The 20604-nt window shown below is 40.4% G+C and overlaps 1 protein-coding gene and 1 non-coding gene across 5 annotated transcripts in view; one reads left to right on the top strand and one right to left on the bottom strand.

Moving 5' to 3' along the window:
• The window catches only part of MGAT4C (MGAT4 family member C), a 128422-nt gene extending 126545 nt beyond the window's left edge, over positions 1 to 1877 (top strand). For all 4 annotated transcript variants that reach the window (XM_075205322.1, XM_075205324.1, XM_075205323.1 and 1 more), the window contains one exon: positions 207 to 1877. In XM_075205322.1, the coding sequence (XP_075061423.1) occupies positions 207 to 1363 (1157 nt within the window). In that variant the 3' untranslated portion in view covers positions 1364 to 1877. The remainder of the gene's footprint in view (positions 1 to 206) is intronic.
• A 789-nt stretch (positions 1878 to 2666) lies between these two features.
• Positions 2667 to 2798, bottom strand: LOC142156278 (small nucleolar RNA SNORA35). Its single transcript, XR_012692343.1, has one exon. It is a non-coding gene; the product is annotated as a small nucleolar RNA SNORA35 (small nucleolar RNA).
• Between the last annotated feature and the right edge of the window lie 17806 nt (positions 2799 to 20604).

Raw genomic sequence — 20604 nt, 5'->3', positions numbered from 1 at the left:
TAGATCATTAAATATGAAATGCATGACGAATCTCTCAATTTATCTAAGTTTGAAGAGGTTTAATCATTAGAACACAAGCTGATCTTTACAAAGCAATTGTATGACAAGCAATGTAGCATGTGCTACTTTGTTTTATTAAAAGAGAATTGTTGAATGTGTTACTTTGAATGAACAATCTGAATACTCATTGTCCTTTCCTTTTGTAGGATTTCTTACAATTGGACTATCATCTGTGAAAAGAAAAAAAGGAAACTATTTGCTTGAAACGATCAAATCAGTATTTGAGCAGTCAAGTTATGAAGAACTGAAAGAAATAGCTGTAGTTGTTCATTTAGCAGAATTTGACCTAACCTGGTGTGAAAGCATAGTGCAAGATATATCAAGAAAATTCTCCCATCATATTATCGCTGGGAGGCTAGCAATTATTCATACTCCTGTACAGTTCTACCCTGTCTTGGAAGGTTTAAAAAGAAATTACAATGACCCTGATGCACGAGTCAAATTTAGATCTAAACAAAATGTTGATTATGCCTTTCTATTAAATTTTTGTGCTAATCTCTCGGATTATTATTTGATGCTCGAAGATGATGTCAGATGCTCCAAGAATTTTTTGACAGCAATTAAGAAAGTTATTAATTCAAGGAAAGGATCAAACTGGGTGACCTTGGAGTTTTCAAAGCTGGGATACATTGGCAAGCTATATCACACCCATGATCTGCTACGTCTAGCCCATTTTCTACTTATGTTCTACCAAGAAATGCCTTGTGATTGGTTGCTTATTCATTTTAGAGGCCTATTAGCTCAAAAAGAAGCAATTCGCTTTAAGCCATCTCTTTTTCAACATATGGGATATTATTCATCGTATAAAGGTGCTGAAAACAAACTCAAGGATGATGATTTTGAAGAGGACTCATTTGACATACCTGATAACCCATCTGCAGTTCTCAGCACAAATATGAACATATTTGAGAATTATGAGGTTAGTAGGGCATATAGTAGCACAGAAGAATATTTCTGGGCCAAATCACCTTCTACTGGTGACTTTTATCACATTGTGTTTGAGAAGCCTATCAAAATCAGCAAAATCAAAGTCAGCACAGGAACAGAAGATCGGCAAAATGATATCTTGCACCATGGTACTCTAGAGGTTGGAGAAAGATTAGTCGGGAGTAAAAAGAACAAAAAATGTACCACTTACCTTAGGTTAGCTGACTTCATAAATGGAAACTTTGAAATGGACAATATATATCGTAAGGTCCTTTTTAATATTGACTGCATTCGAATTTTAGTGACTAAAAATCAAAACGAATGGCTAATTATTAAAAGTATAGGTGTATGGACTACTGAGATATTGAATCAATAAAACATTGATTTGTCGCCTTCCTCATGGAAGAAATACATTTCAGTTGAATGCCAACTGGTCTACTTCTCTAATGGACTACTCTTTTGCTAACGTGAGATTGCAAATGGCATATTATACGTGAACAAAGCTATTTATATTTTACTATTTCTGTCAGGCAATATTCAAGTTTATTAGTGTTTTTGAATGTTCTCTTTTTTATATAAAACAAAAGCATCATTTTCTTCTATAGCCTAAAGGTAATTTCTATCTTAAGTATTCGTTTAAAGGGAAGATGGGCTAAACAAGGATTGTAATGTCTGTAAGAAGATATATCATTTTACATAACACACATTGTCTTATTTTCCCTTTGTCTTGCATTTATGCTTGTTTTGTCTCTTTGGTATTTTACTACCTCTATTTTCTTTCTATATTAAGACCATTTTTATCATACTCTGAAAAATGTAATGCACAAAACAAACTTAATTAAGCACTGTGATTGAACACTGTGGATACATTTTTTTCTTTTATGCTTAACTACCTGTTGAAACAAATTAATTAATTAAAATTTTGTTTAAATGCTAATGTGATATCTATTTATTTTTTCACTGATGTTTCAAAACATATCTCAATACATATTGTTATACTATAATAATAATTAGTGACATTCCACATTTCATTGTTCTTTTTTAAAGGCACATTTTAAAAATAAAATGTTTTTGAAAAGGAGACGTTTGATATTTGGGGCCAGTTCTCAGTGGTGAGCTTATGTCGAAGTCAGGCAAAAATTAGTGTTAACTGCAACCAGCCAACAGTATTATTATTATTATCATCCTTTATTTATATAGCACCAACACACTACAGAATGTTATACAGATAATTTGTAATCACTCCCAGCCCCAGTAGAACTTAAAGTCAAAGTTCTCTACACATAAAAACATTAACCTACCAAAATGCTTTTGGTGTGTGTGATGAAACTGGTGCACTTAGAAACTTTAAAGTTAAGGTAGCCCCTCACATTGTAATATTGCATCCAAGATTGGTCAAATGGACTAATATCATCATGGACTAGTCAGAAATCCCAATGCTCGATAATTTTCCTAATGAAATCAATAGGATCATTTATCTGGCAAAGAGAAATATGTATTTGGAGGATGGCTGCAAATGGACTGTTTGTGCAGTCACCTTCCAAACATTCCAGACTTTAATGGAGGCAGACGTGTTCCAGCCACTCAGCTAGATCTAATCTGATTTGAGTATCAACATGAGTGAGTGAATTTAAAAATGTATTTGCTTTGTGATACCATGGTAGTAGCCTCAAGGTTAAGACTGTACCCAGCTACCAGAAGAGGCAGCTCACAACAGTCTGACCTTTCTGCAAAAAGGGATTTTTTGGCACTGGTAAAATACCCAAGAACTCACAATCCAGGAAAGAGACTAGGGAAATTTAACAGTGCATAATGCTACTATTACTCCCACACATATGTCATAGGCTTTATAAGAGGCACAAATTACATATATCCTCCCATTAGTGAGCCACATAGAGGCAACATGGTGGATAATGTCTTGTGGAGAAAGAGAGAGGAGTAGGCTGGTTATTAGTTTGTTATTATATCAGTAATTTGTGAAATCTGTTTCTATACTTCATAAAGTATAGAAACAGATTTTCACAATTTTTAATTTAAAATATCACTGTAATTTAAAGGGATCACAAGCGCTTAGGTTTTTCTTATAATTTGTTACTTTATTATATGGAGTTTATGTTTCATATAATAAAGCTTAGCGTTGCATCTTCCATAGGGTAAGAGGCTAAGGTATGCATTATCTACCTGCCAGGACCATGATCTCGATTGAGAAAAACATTCAGTGCTGTGTACACCCTGGGGACATTATAACATCTTGTATACATTGAATGATCTGTTCTAGTTATTTTGCACATTTATGTTACTGGAATACTTAATTGGAGCAATGATTTAGCTATGTATATGTTAATTGCCATTTTGCACTTTGTTATAATTTTTTAAATGATGTCATGTTAGATTTGCTCATTTTAGTCTCTTTACATGGCTATATACCACATATTAGGGATTTGAGCTGATTGTATCTCGTCTGGAAGGAATAAATATATCTTCTGAGTTCCTATTTTTAAGGCCAGTTTTTATTTGGTGTCTGGTGAGTGCAATGCCGCTAGGGGGCATGTTTGAGATTCCAAACTACATGACACTAGAAGGAAGATGGATTCTCAACAATTTGGACTTTATTTCACACTGCACTCTATCCACATTATGATGAAAAAAAAAATCTGTAAAACTGTATTACACTATTTTAAACATTTTTTTATTTATGATCATCTTGGAGTGGATATGTCAAGAGAACTATGAATTTACAGAGGCACCCATGAATATAAGTATAAAATTTATTTTTCACAAATTATAATTTGAGATATCACTAGTAATTTAGAGGGATCACAAGCGCTTAGGTTTTCCATAAAATTTGTAACTTTATGTCAAAGCAATCAAACTGTTGTAAGGTTTGCAGGAAATAACTAGGGCTGCATGTGAAGGTGAAAAGCTAAGGAATTCTAATATTCTGTTTACACTTCAAAATGATAAGATTTACAGGAAGGATGTGACTGTAGAGAATTTATTGCATGAAACATTCTATACTATAAAATTGTGAAAACCTTGCTTGTAATTCTAGGTTTAATTTGAGCTATTCTGTGTTTTTCAGTCCCCATTACTCACTAGCTAGGCAATTAAACTGTATGAAATAACTCAGGTCATTTTTAAGGACTTCTGTAATTAAATAATAAATAAAACTGAATCCTTTCCACAGATAATAAGATACAAGAAATATGCACACACTGTTATGACTGTAACTAGAGCTATGATTTTTTTTAATCCACAATTGCCAGATTTTATTTCACAAAATGAGCTTTTGTAGTATTCGGCCTAATACTATCCTTTCTATTTTGCAATCTATCCCCAACCTCCTCTACTTACAGCCTGTCACTCACCATAACAATAATATTCCCATGTACCTTAACCTAATCTCAAGAAGATATCAACAGCCCGATAGAGCAGTTGACATGTATATAGGTAAGCAATTGTCTCATTATTTCTAAAACAATTTTACCACAGAGCATTTTTTCTCATAAGAAATGAACAACTTGAGCATCAAAAACATAGTGGTAAATCTGGCAGGGAATATCATTTTCTTTTATATATAAAGGAATTACACTTCATAATTATCAGCAGTATAAAAAAATGCAAAATTACCTTTTTGCAAAACATACAATAAAGCTGATCACATCAGAAATCGCTATACAAAAGTACAGTAGTATAGATTCATGTGTCACTAATGTAAAAGTTATTTTGTTTACATGAGAGAAATGATGACTATGGGCCTGATTCATTAAGGATCTTAACTTAAGAAACGTCGTATTTAAGTCTCCTGGACAAAACCATGTTACAATGCAAGGGGTGCAAATTAGTATTCTGTTTTGCACATAAATTAAATACTGACTGTTTTTTCATGTAGCACACACATACTTGATAGCTTATTTGTACACTGAAATTTAAAGTTGATATTTGTGTGCTACATGAAAAAACAGTCAGTATTTAACTAATTTGCACCCCTTGCATTGTAACATGGTTTTGTCCAGGAGTCTTAAATAAGAAGTTTCTTAAGTTAAGATCCTTACTGAATCAGGCCCTATATTATTAAGGGGTCTTATTTTGTAAAACTTGAGAAACAATAAAAGCTATTGTATATTCTCAATGCAACAACACAAATGTCTTGTGCTACCGGCAATAAACATCAGTCATTATTACAACAGTATTAATGGTGGAGATGCTGTATTACCATTGACCCTTGGATTTCTTGCTGCAAAATGAATTGCAGTGGTACTATATCATTTATTTAGGGATATACACTAGGACAATTAGTGACACATACATTGTATTTTGTTTGCAGGCCCCAATGTTTTTGACCAATGCAAATATTTTTAATGATAATTTTAGAAATTGCAGGCACATTACATGTTTACTTCTGACACACCAATATCACAATTGGTCAGAAAGTATATTTAATAACAGTAATATCTATTAGAGAAAAGATATTAAAGATTACTAGCTGTGTAATAGTACATACTCACAGGTGCGTATAGAGTCATCAGTGATTCCTGGCATTGTGCTGATTTCAGAAGTGAGTGAACGCCGTGGCAGCAGTCCTCAAAATAGTGATATTTTAAAATAGTAATATATCCATAAATTACTTTTGTAGAGTAGTTAAATGTGGCAATTTACCCATAGCTGGACTTGCCCACACTTACAAAGGCAGCTTATCCATATATGCGAAATTGTGCAATTTTTTTTACAAGTGTGTGCAGATGGCTACTGTGCTATTCACAAGGCAGAGAAGACTTTTGGCCTTTCCATCCTTATTAATCTTTCTATTTTTTCCCCAATGCACTATATATTTCACCCTCTTCTATGTTTCATATTACTCCTTAAAGTAATGGGACATGAATGCTACCTTTAATTTAAGTAACATATTATAATTCTTTTCAATTGTTTTATGTGCTCTGTTATGCAGATTATGCAATATGTGTTCCTAGGGGGAGCAAGGAACTTTATTCAAATAGTTTAAAGTAAGGATTTTTGTCAGCTCCACCCCTTCTTACTCATTTAAATATCCTATATTGTAAAAGAAAACCTTGTTTTTGTGGATTGGACAGATAGCCCAACTCAAGCTTGAATTTGCCACAATAGCCAGGAGACCAATGTCTATTTGGTCAGGGTCCTCTTAAATTTTCCAGTTTGGTATGAGGCCTAAGTCTTTATTTTATACAATGATTTTTGCTTGAGTCTATTCAAATTTTGCCATCTGACTTATGGTGCAGTATACTGTACTGTATTTATAATTATTTTAGGTAATTTATAAGATAAGCATATTTTATAATCTGTAATGTGCAGGAATCAATAGGTGTGAACTGTCATACAATTAAGTGTGATTCAACAAAGATGCAGCAAGCTGTAATACACTAAAACTGTCACAAAATAATCCAACAATAAAGCACATGTGAAGCTAGCTCCATTATCATCAGCAGCAGCTGCTATTTAGCACCACTAATTTTGCATCGCTGTACAGAGAACTCACTCACATCAGTCCCTGCTCCCATGGACCTTACAGTCTAAATTCCCTAACATACACACATAGAGAGAGAGACTACAGTTAATTTGGTAGCAGTCAATTAACCTGATACTATATTTTTGGAGTCTGGGAGGAAACTGGAGCACCAGGAGGAAACCCACATAAACACTGGGAGATACAACTCTATATAATGCAGATCAGGCAATTTAACCATAATGGTTTGTCACACTCAATAGATCGCTAGTCTATTTAGCCTTAGAAGACATGATGAAACTTTTTATTCAGTTTCTAACTCAGAGTCGGAATCTGCACTCTGTCCGCACTCCATAAAGAAATAGTCAGAGAGATGGAAGCACTAGCCCGCGATCACTGTGCCATCAGCATGTCATCCATTTTATGATTACTACTTCATGCATATATTAATACTTTCTGCTTAACTTTTATATTTTAAATGAGCTGTGCACTCTTACTTTTGTAAACACTGATCTCTGCTTTGACAGAGATTGGCGGCAGAACTATATAAATGTTGTAGAGGACTGCATATGAGTTATAGTAAGTCAATCACAACCTGACCTGACCAGCCAAAACCTGGAAATTGTTTCATTTAAAATGTACATGCTTGTCACACACTCATTTTTCTTTTACTCCAGACTTTCTTAATCAGTTTTTGAGTAAACCGAAAATAACATAACATCCCGTCATTGTTGAACCAGAACAAAAGTTTTGATTACACATATGTTCAACATGTTGCAGAGTTATCAAAGTAAAACTTTCTGAATTTATATTATTTTTCAGACATGTATTTTTTATTGTTTAACATTTTATTAATTGTGTACTTGTTCAGTGTGCTTTGCTTGTAGTGAGTGGTTTGTTGGCATAGTAGATACTGTTTTTTGTATATGACAGGGTATGGCATATAAATGTATATAAATAATATACAAAACATTCAAATTACTTGTAACATGAATTGTGCTGTTTGTTAAAATTCAATTTCCTGCTGGCGGGGCTGTTGTGGACAGGTTACTCATCTACACATCTGGTTAGACTGTCCCAGTATCCAAACATTGTGGAATATAGCACTGATCCTTCTCCACCAACTCACAACTGTTCATATCCCCAGATACTCCGCAATGTTTTTGCTCAACAAAGCTGCCCAATCTATAAGCAAACCAACGGACTGTCTGGCACTCCAGGTTAGTCAAGTTTGTAAACTACTGATAGCCCGAGCTTGGAGAAAGACATTTCCCCTACCAGACCAGAATGGATAAATAGTGTCAGGCGCCGTCTCCGCACTGACACTGGGTGCAGGAGAAAGAGGCCTGCACCCTCTCGGCAGCCGTGTCCCATTGCCTAATAACGGGACACTTCATTTTGTCCCCTGGACGCAATGCGTGCGCAAGCATCCCGCTGCTGGGCAACAGGCCGCTTTCTCCACTGACCGCCGAAATCTCCATCACCCAATCAGGGTTCATCTTATGTGCATCTTATATATAGAACCCTCTGACACCTTTCAGGTATTGGTTCACTCCTACTCCAGCGCTTCCTAAACTACTGATTCTGTGTTCTTTGGTTCTGACTCGGCTTCCTGTTACCATTCTCCTGTGTTACGATGTGCTGGATTCTCCCCGTGTACCGCATCATTCATTTGTCTATGACCTGGACTGCCTGACTATCATCATCATCATCACCATTTATTTATATAGCGCCACTAATTCCGCAGCGCTGTACAGAGAACTCACTCACATCAATCCCTGCCCTATTGTGGCTTACAGTCTAAGTTCCCTAACACACGTACACACACACACACACACACACACACACACACACAGAGTGTAGACTAGGGTCAATTTGAAAGCAGCCAATTTACCTACCAGTATGTTTTTGAAGTGTGGGAGGAAACCGGAGCAACCGGAGGAAACCCATGCAAACATGGGGAGAACCTACAAACTCCACACAGATAAGGCCATGGTTGGGAATTGAACTTATGACCCCAGTGCTGTGAGGCAGAAGTGCTAATCACTTAGCCACCATGCTGCACTGTGCTACTACTGTCTACTTACCGTCGCTAGACCGGGGGCTATCTTGAAGAACTGTGACCTGCGCAAACTCTGCAGCTAAGCCCAGACTCCTTTGCGGGGGTCCCTGGTGAATACCAGGGGTATGTTAGACTTCGCGCCTCCCTGTGCAGCTGCACTAATACCGGTTTCTTGGACACCCTTTTTCCATGACAGTATACACTGGCCATATGAGTGGACAGGGCAAACCCTCAGCTAAGACCTTCTGCTCCACTTAGGTCAGAGGGTGGACCAGCAAGACTCCCATCAGGCACAACTCTTGCAATGTCTACAAGGGATTGTTTCTCGCTTAGACACCCTTCAGGGGTCTCTTCCAGCAAGCCAAGCGGCCTTGGCAGCTATGGTTTCTACCGCAGCCACAACATCTGCTGCTTTAAAATTTTTGTGTCCAGGCAGTAGCGCTTGTGCGGTCAGCGTATCGCCTTCTGTAGAGTGCGATCATTGAATTATCCTTCCCCTTATAGCTGCTCAATGCAGGCAACTGTTGGGACAAGAAAAGAGGCTGTTAGAGCTTCACTCCCTCCCGACTAAATTCAGCTCCCAGGTCCTGCCAGTATGGTAGTCTGAAATTAAAGAATTAGCCACTCCTCATTTCTAGGGGAAATTGCCAGCATTTGGTGTGAGGGATGAGAGCTAAGCAGCTGCTGTCTCATCCGCAGGGGTCTAGAGTGAAGGAAGCCGACAGGTTTTTCACTCCTCTGGGTCTTAAATAGGGTCCCTGCACTCTACCTGTAAGGGATAGGAAAATAAAAACATGTAAACCTAACTATAACAAGTATAGGCAGAAGCCTAGACCAAAGTGACCTATCTTTCTAGGCACTTAACAAAAACTGAGGTCTGTGCTGGAGAGGAGCGGCATAGTAGGGGAGGAGTGTGGGGATCAAACAATTATGATAAGTGCCTAATCTCCTAGTCCCACCTACTATACCCCAATGTATCGCAGTGTCCCCCAATGGAAATAGAGTTTTTTGGGGTGTGTAACTGCTTCTGAATCTCACACGCAAACACACAGTTTTTTTCAGAGATTCCGAACTGCTCATCTCTAAAATACATTATTAATATTTTTAAAAATGTATATTATTAAACATATAAAAATATAATAAATAATTCAGTACAGTAGATTTTAATTGTGTTGTGTTCTGATGAATTGAGGTGAAGTGACTCCTTACTGAACAACCTCGAATTTACTGTGCAGGACAGTTAATAATAATTCTTACTATAAAATGAATATTATTTATTAAGTCTTATTAATATATAAATATGTATATTAATTTATATATATATAATGTAAATCCAAGTAATGTGGTATGTACCTAAGAACAGTTCAGTACAGTACACTCATAATAATAATTATTACAAAAATAAACTCAAGCTATCTCAACAATAGGCAAGTCCACGAAAGTGAGCTATTTGTATACGGACATTTCCTATAGTTCTCTAAAGTCAGTAGCCCGAGCTGCCCTCTGCATATGATTTCCATGGTTGTATGCAAGAGTCTGTTACGTCACTTTAACGTTTTGTAAGCGACTTGTGACCAAATTCATCTTGGTACATATCTGAAGATCCGTTGCTTGATGAATACTCACGTATGCTGCTTGCACTCTTGTGCGTATATTATGTTACGCAAGTTGCGCTCAGAATACGTTCGCTAGTGAATCAGGCCCAAGATCAGCATTTCTCCACCTTAAATGCCTGGTGTTTCAGAAATCCCCAGGATTTGTGGCTGAGAAAGGCAAGTGCAATGCTATCTGTCACTTCAGCAGCCAAGTGGGATGTCTGCACAAAAACAGAAAAAGTGAACAGCTGAGATATACTGCACTCTTATTTCCTCTGTAACTTAGAAATGCTAATGTTATATAAGTAAAAGAATCCATAGCAAATATACATAGTATCTATATTTATCCATATAAAGTATATCAGGAAGTTATTACCACACCTCTGCAGATCTAGAAACAGTCTAGCCTGACAGTTATCAGTAATTCATATTCATGTTGCAAACTCCTGCTGCAAACTCTTCTCTCCCTTGGCCTCTCTGGTTCTGTCCATGCCTGGTTCACCTCATACCTTGCTAACCACTCCTTCTCTGTATCCACGTCTGGTTCTTCCTCCACCCCCTCCCCTCTCCCTGTAGGAGTCCCCCAGGGCTCTGTTCTCTACTCTCTACTCTTCTCGCTCTATACTTCCTCCCTTGGTGCTCTCATCTCCTCGTTTGGTATCACCTTTATGCTGATGATATTCAGCTCTACATCTCTTCTCCTGATCTTTCCTCCTCCCTCCTCTCTCGTGTGACTGACTGCCTCTCAGCTATCTCCTCCCGGATGTCCTCACGCTTTCCTAAAATTACCATCTCAAAAACTGAGCTCATTGTTTTTTCCCCGCCCAGACTCCGATCCCACCACAACCTCTCTATTGTTGTCAATAACTCCACTATCTCCTCTGTCACCCAACTCCGCTGCCTGGGTGTCACTCTTGACTCCTCTTTCTCTTTTGCCCCCCACATTCAATCCCTCGCCCAAGCCTGTCGCTTCCAACTCCGCAACATTGCCCGCATCCGTCCCTTTCTCTCTCAGGATGCCACCAAAACTATCATCCACGCTCTCATCATCTCCCGCCTCGATTACTGCAACCTTCACCTTACTGGCCTCCCCCACTGCCACCTTGCCCCCCCTCCGCTCTATACTCAATGCGGCTGCAAGACTCATCTTCCTCACACGCCGCTCCTCCTTTACCTCTCCACTCTGTCTCGCCTTACACTGGCTCCCCTTCCCCTACAGAATCCTTTTTAAACTCCTTACCACCACTTTACAAGGCTCTCTCCCAGTCTACTGCCCCTTATATCTCTAACCTCCTCTCCATTCAAACTCCTGCCCGCTCCCTGCGCTCGGCCAATGATCGCCGCCTCTCCTCCACACTGATCACCTCTTCCCACTCTCGAATTCAAGACTTCTCCCGTGCTGCCCCCCTTCCCTGGAATGACCTCCCTCGCTCCATCCGTCTCTCTCCCAATCTGTGCTTCTTCAAACGGGCACTTAAAACTCACCTGTTCCTTAAGACCTACCAACCATCCATTTAACCTCTCATCTCTTCTGCTCATCCTCCCTTGACCCCTCTTCTCTCTCCCCTTTGATTCACTGGCTCCCTTTTGTGCCTGACTTTGTTTACCTTCCCTTAGGATGTTAGCTCGAATGAGCAGGGTCCTCTTCCCTCCAGTCTCCATAGTTGTTCTTCTGCTCCGTCTCTACTGTATCTGTCCTCCCAGAGTTTCTGAAGTACTGGTACTGTGTGTTTAGTGTTCTGTACTGTTCTACCCTGTATAGTCTACTGTTTGTACTGTGTGCGGCGCTGCGGAAACCTTGTGGCGCCCTATAAATAAACGATAATAATAATAATTCATGTTAATTACCTGTCCTGGGTCACCTGCTTCTGAGGTTGATCATCTGCTCTAAACTTCGCTCCACTGCTGCGACCATAGACAGATGACTGAACTTGTATCAGTAGTATGATCTATGACATGGGATCAGGTTCCCACGTGTCTGCAGGTGGAGTTTGGGGCGCAGGTGACCTCACAATAGCTCAGAGATAGATTTGGTTGGCTGTTGAGCTCATCTTTAGTTTCATGATGATGTCCCACCTAGAAAAGACAGAGGTGTGATAATAGGTTCCTAATATGCTCTACGGATGTGTATATATCACTTTGGGCCTACTGTAGGGTTGCTCGCAAAATAGGCATAATTGATGTGAAAAATACTTACACAAAAAAATAACATATGTGCTACTATATGTTGAGCTACTTTGAATCTTGAGATCCATGCCAAATCAGCATATAGATGTAAAAGTGTATGAATGAGTAAAGCATGGTGATAATCTATTAAGTTCTGTGTCTCTTTCTGTCTTTTTTGACTCATGCATCCCCTTCTGTGTTTCCCGATTCCTGAGACCCCTTAAGTCTTTCACCATTTCTGTGTCCACGGTTCTCTTTTCATATTTCTGCATTCCCTTCTGTTCTTCCTGATTCCTGTATCCCCTTATGGTTTTTCCAATTCTTGCATCCACTTCTGTATTCTGTTAGTATTGTTGAGAATCCACCCCCATCTCCACCTCACTTGCTCTGTTTCTCCAGGCATAAGGAGGCACAAGTGTTATATGTGAGCCACTCTACATTCCGACATATGTATTTGGCCTCTTTGGGCCTGATTCATTAGGACACATATCTGCTGATTATAAGCGTATCATATGCAGAATCACTCTATGCATGCCCAGAACAGATACGGATGCAAAACAGAGAGACGCGGTTGTGTACACAAGAAATGTTAATACAATAGTGAGTGCAAGGAGCACTTACTACAGCACGCGACTTCGGGGAGCAAACTGGGTAAGGAATGGCTGTTTGCCGTAGTCAGTGTACAATACGAGCGTGCCAAAAGCGAGGGCACACAGTCACGTCCCAACCAAGCCCTACCCACATCTGTTTTTATTTTTTGACATATCTGTTGCTCCCGATCAAAAATGGTGAGATCATCTACTCCAAGTTTCACTCCTATAAAGTGACCAGATGCAGATGACTGAACCTGTACAAGTGGTATGATCTATGACATGGGATCCAGCCATATGTGTCTGCTGGTGGAGTTTGGAGTACAGGTAACCTCACAATTGTCCTAAGTTGACATTTGGCATGACAGTAACCTCGCAATAGTTCAGAGATGCAGTTTGGTTGGATGATGACCTCATCTTTTGTTTCATGAAGATGTCCCACCAAGATAAAGGCAGAGATATGATAATATGTTCCTGCTCTATAATATTAATGCATATACTGCACAATTAGGGCCAGGGCATGCTCAGTACTGTAATTTACAGCCGGAAACGCAGCACCTAGAAAGGGCAGTTTCTACAGCCTGAGATTTAAGGGGGTGTCCTGTGCAAGGAAGAGGCATTATCTCTTTGTTTAGTAGGGGCGTGCCAAATTCAAGCATATGCAGCCATGGTCGTAGCAATCTCTACGGCCGTGGAAGTAACCTTCTACTTCTACCGTATCTCTTGCTTCTGCTATGGGCTAGTTTAAGTTTAACCGGCGGGTCATTGGGGCATAGTAGGTGGGACTAGCAGTTAGGCACTTAGCATACATGTTTTATCCCCAGACTCCTCCCCTACTATGCCCCTCCTCCTAAAGAACAGGCCTCAGTTTCTTATAACCAAGCAGAGAAGAAAGAGCAAACATGCCAAAAATACAACCATATAACCTTAACAGAACAGAACTGTTTTCAGAGCAAAGGAACAGTGTCCAGTGTCCCTCAGCGGATTCAGAGAAACAGATTTTACGGTGAGTAAAAATCCTACCATTTCCTACACTGCGAGATATTGGGTACATACCAAAGCAGCCGCAAGGGAGGGATTGCTCTGGAACGGCTGTGCGCATGACCATGCGGACAAAGCTCGCATCAGCGGATGCAAAACCTTGCAGCCTATAACATTTTTAAAAGATATGGACAGACGACTACCTTGCCGCTCTTCACAACTGCTCCGCTGAAGCACCATGACATGCCGTCCACAAAGCGCCAACCGATCTGGTAGAGTGAAATCTCAAAGTCACCGGGACAGGTTTGAAGGTGCGAACATAAGGCAGCTGAATGGTAGAAGTGATCCAGTGGGAAATTGACTGTTTTGAAGCTAGCCAGTCCCGTTTATGAGCACCATAGAGGATGAAGAGGTCATTAGTGTTCCGGACAGCGGTCGTGCGATCAACATTCTATCGAAAAGCACGCACTACATCCAGCAGTGTTAAAGTCTCATCTGAAGAGGAAGCAGAAAAACGGAATGTAGGGACCACAATCTCCTGATTTAAGTGGAATATGGACACCACCTTCGGTACAAAACAAGGCTTTATGCGAAGCACTACTCTATCTTAGTGAAACATTAGAAATGGGGGCATGCAGCAAAGTGCCCCCAATTCTGAAACCCTACAAGCAGAGGCCAAGGTAAGTGCCCTGAGCACTAGATTGAGATTCCATGGTACCACAGGCTGATTAAAAGGGGAAAGAACATCAAGAACCCCCTGGAAGAACTTCGGAATGTCCCCAAAAATCTGTCAATTGGCAAAATAAATGGAAAGCGCCAAGACCTCAGCCTTGAGGGAACCTAGGCGAAGTCCCTTATCCAGGCTTGCCTGCAAAAAGGAAAGCAACCAATAGGGAGCCTAAAACGAGACGTGTTAAAACCTTGGGATTCACACCAAAGGATATACACTTTCCAGACTCAGTAGTAAATGGCCTAAGAAGATGCCTTACGGGCCTTAATCAGGGTACCAATCACCTCCTGCAACAAACCCTTGGCTTTAAGAATTAATGTCTCAACAGGGATGCCGTCAAAGTTAGACAATCTAAATAATGGTAGAGAAGAAGCCCCTGAACCAGAAGGTCAGGTCACATTGGTAGACGGAAGGAAGGTGCCGCCATCATCCCTAAGATGTCCGAGAACTATGTCCTGAGAGGCCAATGAGGTGCCACCAAGATTGCGGGAACCCGCACTTTTTAACTGCTTTAGTACCCGTGAGAGCATGCGAATTGGGAGAAACAGGTAGACCAGCTGGAAGTGCCACTGGATTGTCATGGTATCGGTGAATCCCGTCTGAGGAACTCTTGACCTTGAGCAGTAAAGAGGGACCTGAAAGTTCAGTCTGGTCGCAATGAGATCGATGTCCGGAATGCCTCAATGCTCCACCAGGAGTACTGTCTGCCTGCTGAGAAAGTCTGCCACCCAGTTTTCCACTCTAGGGATAAAAATGGCCAATGTTATTGGAACATGGAGCTCCACCCAGGTCATAATCCTGGTCATCTCTCACATTGCTCTGAAGCTGCGTGTTCCTCCCTGATGATTTAGATACGCCACGGCCGTAGTATTGTCTGACTGAATTCTTAGAGGCTTCCTGGTTAGGAATTCCTGGACCTGAATCAAAACCCTGAGTACTACTCTGAGCTCCAGGACATTTATTGGGAGAAGAGATTCCTGGGGGGACCACAGACCCTGGAACTTCAAGGATCTTATGACCCCTCCCCAACCTAATAGATTTATGTGTGTTGTAACTAGGGTCCAGGCACTAAATGACTGACCAGTTTCCAGATTGTGTCTGGTTAACCACCATGCGAGGGACAGACGAGTGGGTCTGGGCAGACTGATGATCTGCCTGTCTAGATGAACATTTGAGCTGGACCACTTCTGTAGAATGTCCCTTTGGAGAGGTAATAGTGCAAATGGTACAGCCTTGAACACTGACCCCATAGTTCCCAGAAGCTTTATGCAACTGAGAAGAGAAAACTTCCCTCATCTCCAGGAGTGTCCTGGTCTTGCGCTGAAGTGAGAGCACCCTGATCTCCATTAGGAAGATCCTATGGGTCACAGTATAGAAGTTGAGGCCTAAGAAACGCATCTGCTGTGCCAGATTGAGCGAGGACACTTGGGTAGGTTCAGAGCCCAGCCATGCGCTTCCAGAAACTGGACGGAGATCTCGATATGAGATAAGAGAAGCTGACGTATCTTTCAGACGGAGGTCGTCCAGATAGGGTATTATCGTGATTTCCCAGGAGTGCAGTAGCCCTGCCATGACTGCTATTATCTCAGTAACACTCGAGGTACAGTGTTTAGAGCCCTTAAATGGAACTGAAAATTCTGTACAGCAAAGCAGAGGAAACCCTGGTGTCCCCTCCAGATCGGTACATGTAATAAGATCTTCTTGATGTCTATGGAGGCCAGGAACTCTCCTTGTTCCCTGCCTGCAAAGACTGTGTGCACAGACTACATCCAAAACCAGAGAATTCTGACTTGCCTATTCAGGGACTGCAAATTTAAAATGGGAATGAAGGGCCTGTCTGACTGTGGACCAGGTAGAGGTTGGAATAAATCCTCCAACCTCCGGGAATGTCAACAGGACTAGAGGCTGCACCGCATCTGCTGTGCATCTTGGTCCTGCGCTAAACTGAACTTCTCCCTGTACTATATGCTCTTCTGGGAGCCAAGGATTGACCACGCAATGGGGTACTCCGACCTCAGAAAAGAAACGAAACAACTGACAACATCCTTGTCATGACTTGGTGGATTTGACGGGAAGTGAGGTACACTTAACCTCCAGTGGACCTTGGATACCTCTCTGTATTCTGGTAAAGTGAGAAGTTCCATTCTTGGAACGTCCTCCTGGCTTCCTCTGGCTAACTGCTCTAACCATAGCCGGATGGCTTTATTAACCCAAGCTCTGACCCTGTTGGGACAAACTGCCTGCCGCCACTTAAATTGAGTGGAGGACCAGGTCACACTTCTTGTCAGAGGGTCTCCTAGAGAAAGCCTTTAATGGGATGAACAGACGAGCAACAGGGTTGTTTACCCCAGGGGTTCCTTCCCATTTAACTAACTCCTCTACCTGGAGAGAAAAAAAAGAGATTTAAATCTGCCATGCCTGATAATAATTTTATTTGGATTCTGCCAAGAGTCAGACACCATGCCCATCCTTTGAGGAGAGGATCTCCTAAATAGAGCGAGTGTGGATGGGGCTGCAGGATCAAGTTTTGCTAAGCTTAAAGTGTATCTGAAGCTTAGGATGAGATTATCCACCCTGTGAGTGGCTGTGGAATCCTCAGAGTTAACGTTGTCTTCCTCTGTAAATCAAAATCCAACTAGCCATCCTCTGCTGTGGAGTGATCCCAATCCTGATCCTGACCCTGAACAACTTCTGTAAAAATATGCTTAACCCTGTAAGATGGTAAGCAAACGTGCATCTGTCTAGGTAGAGTCAGACTAGGATAATGGCATAGCCGCTTCTGTCTGGGAAGATGTGCCTGCGACAGATATGAACTGTGCAGACTGAGTGTGTGTAGAAGTGTGAAAAAAGGGGGGTTCACGTACGGTTTCTATATGTGCCTCCCACTTTTTAAGGGACCAAAATTAATGGGGCAATCAACTCAAAAGCTATTTCATGGACATGTGTGGACTATTCCCTTGTTATTTCATCATCAATAAGAGTCATATTATTATTATTATTATTATTAGTATTATTATTATTATTATCGTAGATTTGTAAGGCACCACAGTGCTCCAGAGCATCATACAATAGGGAAGACAAGGACATACATAAAACAAGACATATGTAAAACAAGAACAGTCAAGGCAGACAAAATGAATGGAGACATGAAAACAAAGGGTATGGAGGACCCTGCTCATTAGAGAGCTTACATTCTAAAGGGAAGAAGGCACAGCTGAAACAAGAGGAGCGAGTGTGGCTCAGAGTGGAGATTGGGATAGTTTTGAGGGTGCATTAGTTTGAATAGTGTTATAGAGAATAAGGTCACCTCTAAAAAAGAGATGGTTTTTTAAAGAGCATTGAAAGATTTGAAGGCTGTGGGAAAGTCTGATTGAGCGTGGTAGGGAATTCCATAAGTGGGGAGCAGTACGGGAGAAGTCTTGAAGGTGAGAGTGAGAGGTGGTTATCAGAGACGAGACAAGACGCAGGTCAGAGGTAATACCGCTGGCAACCTGTTTGAAAAACTAAGGAATGTAAATGCAACTTGGCTTATCTTACTTGGACTCTCATAAGGATATGTGATTTCAGATAACAACACCAATATTGTTAGAGCATTACAGCGGAGGGAATTCCATCACATTCCCTGTTTTGCTCAAACAATCAACTTGGTGGTACAGAACTTTTTTTAAAAATGACAGTGACATGCAGGCGATGCTGTCTGTGTCCGAAAATATTTAGGGTAATTTTCGGGATTCTGCAACAGAAAGTAGGAGAATGCAGCAGTTGCAAGAAGAATAGAATTTAGGGGGAATGTACTTTAGTCCAGCGCAGTGGAGAATTATTTACGTGTTGTGCAAGTGCTGACCACTCAAAGTAATCACCTATGAAGAGAGTGCAGACACTGTTAGCTTGAGTCAACTGATTCCCCTAATTAGACTTTTTGAAAATCAGCAGAGAAATTGAAGGAGGAAATTAAACAAAGCAATTCCGCTAATTATGTTGGACTTGTAGATGAAGTACTTTATTCGCTTCACCAGGAACCAAGAGTTATCTACATCATTACATTTTGGCAACTGTGCTTGATCCTAGGTTTAAGAGCTATGTCTTTTCTTTCTTTCCAACTGACCCAGATCGCAAGAGATGCAATGAGCTCCTGGTCAGCAAGCTCAAGCTAAAGTGGTACATGACACAATGACGTCTCCTCCTTCAGTTTCTCTTAAAATTGTTACTAGGAAAAAACTTAGCTTTCCCAAGACACCCAGTGGTGATGCAGATGAGTCTGCACAACATTTTAACATTTGGTCTGGTCTAAAAGAATTGCCCAAAAATTGTGACAACTCTTTCGTAAAATAAACAACAAATTCGATGAGGAAGGCCATTAATGGCAATTACATCAAAGTAAACAGACTTCTGTGATGGTGGATTCCACCGGGGATGAATTAGTATTTTTTGAGGATGATGTACACACTGATGAAGGTGAATATGATGCCAGTGTAGATTGCAGATGCTGAGATCTATATGAGAGAAGGGAACTAGCTGATTCTGGTATGCTTGGTAATGTTTTGGGTAGAATGGCATGTTGGCAATTTTATGTTTTCTACAGTAAACTTTCACCTTTATTAGAGAGGTGTTTTTTTCTTTACAAAGGTACAAGCTTTTTATGTACATTTTTGTTTCCCTGACTTAAAACCACTATACACTTGAACATAGACTTTAGCACATGAGGTAGAGGGATTAGTATCATCATGAGTGAGACTGAAGAGTGACAACAACGTCAACCCTCCTGTTTCTGTAAGAGCTATGGCACAGTAGAATGTCACTGGAGACTTTTAAGAACATTGACCGCCCTATTATTATTATTATATTTTTCTGTTTCAGCACTGAACCCTGCCACCTCTCCTGTTTATGAGTGAGCTACGGTACAGTAAAATGTAACTGCAGATTTAGACCAAAACTGTCAGCCCTATTATTTCTATTTCAGCAATGACAATTATCAATGGAGCTCTCCTCTTTGTGTTTTACCTATATAACACTGTACATTATGGGACTGCAGATTTAGAAGACCAAGCCTGCCAGACCTATTATTATTTCTATTATAGCAATGACAATTAGCAATGGAGCAATGGAGCTCTCCTGAATGTCACTGTAGACTTTGAAGATCACTGCTACCCTCTCCTCTTTCTATTCTACCTATGATGCTGCCCAACTGCTCTAGAGACTGTGCTACTGCTGTGTCCCTCTGTGAAATGACACTAGATCACCGTGGAGGGCGGTTCTTATAGAATCCAAAACTCCAGAGATCCGACAACATAACAATGACATTTTTCCTTGTTTTCAATTCCGAAAGTGCTCAAAAGTACTGAGCCAAGCTCGGTATTCAGATCTATTAATTTCAGGTGTGTTCGGTTCTCAGGGAATCAAGCCTGAGCATCTCTAGTTATATTAAACTTACAAGCTATTCAGGACCAAAAATTATTGTGTTATAATTTTTAACTTGGATTTATTTTGAGCCAACATATTGCACACCACTTTACAGAGAATGTTTTAATCATTAACATTAGTAAAGGTTCCAGTCTAAATCAGCAATGCATTTATGCTCAAACGTATGAAGGAAAATGTACATTTATGTACATATGTTCAGTCAGACTCATCTCAGAATGCTTCCAGTTGTACACCAGTAGGATATGCACTAGGTCGGGAGTAACAAGTGTGTACACTTATGAACCACCATAGTAGAAATAGCATAACATAGCGATAGCATGAACGCACCATAGAGATGTGGCTTTGGTGTTGGCAGTAAAGTCTCATTTATCATATAAAATATTATTAAATATTATTAAATACAAACACAAGATACAAAATTAAAATATAAACATCTGTCCTGTTCCCATTTATAAAACTGGAACCTTCTTTCCTGCCACGATCCAAATGGACATATCAATTAAGTAAGCCACTGAGATTCTGAAGCACTAGACTGCCACTTGCCCCTTTACCCTACAAATATCCCTGCATTGCTGTGCACAGTGAGTGCGGAT

This window comes from Mixophyes fleayi, chromosome 4, assembly GCF_038048845.1.
Source record: "Mixophyes fleayi isolate aMixFle1 chromosome 4, aMixFle1.hap1, whole genome shotgun sequence".
Taxonomy (NCBI): domain Eukaryota; kingdom Metazoa; phylum Chordata; class Amphibia; order Anura; family Limnodynastidae; genus Mixophyes; species Mixophyes fleayi.
This window is presented reverse-complemented; position numbering and strand designations above follow the sequence as displayed.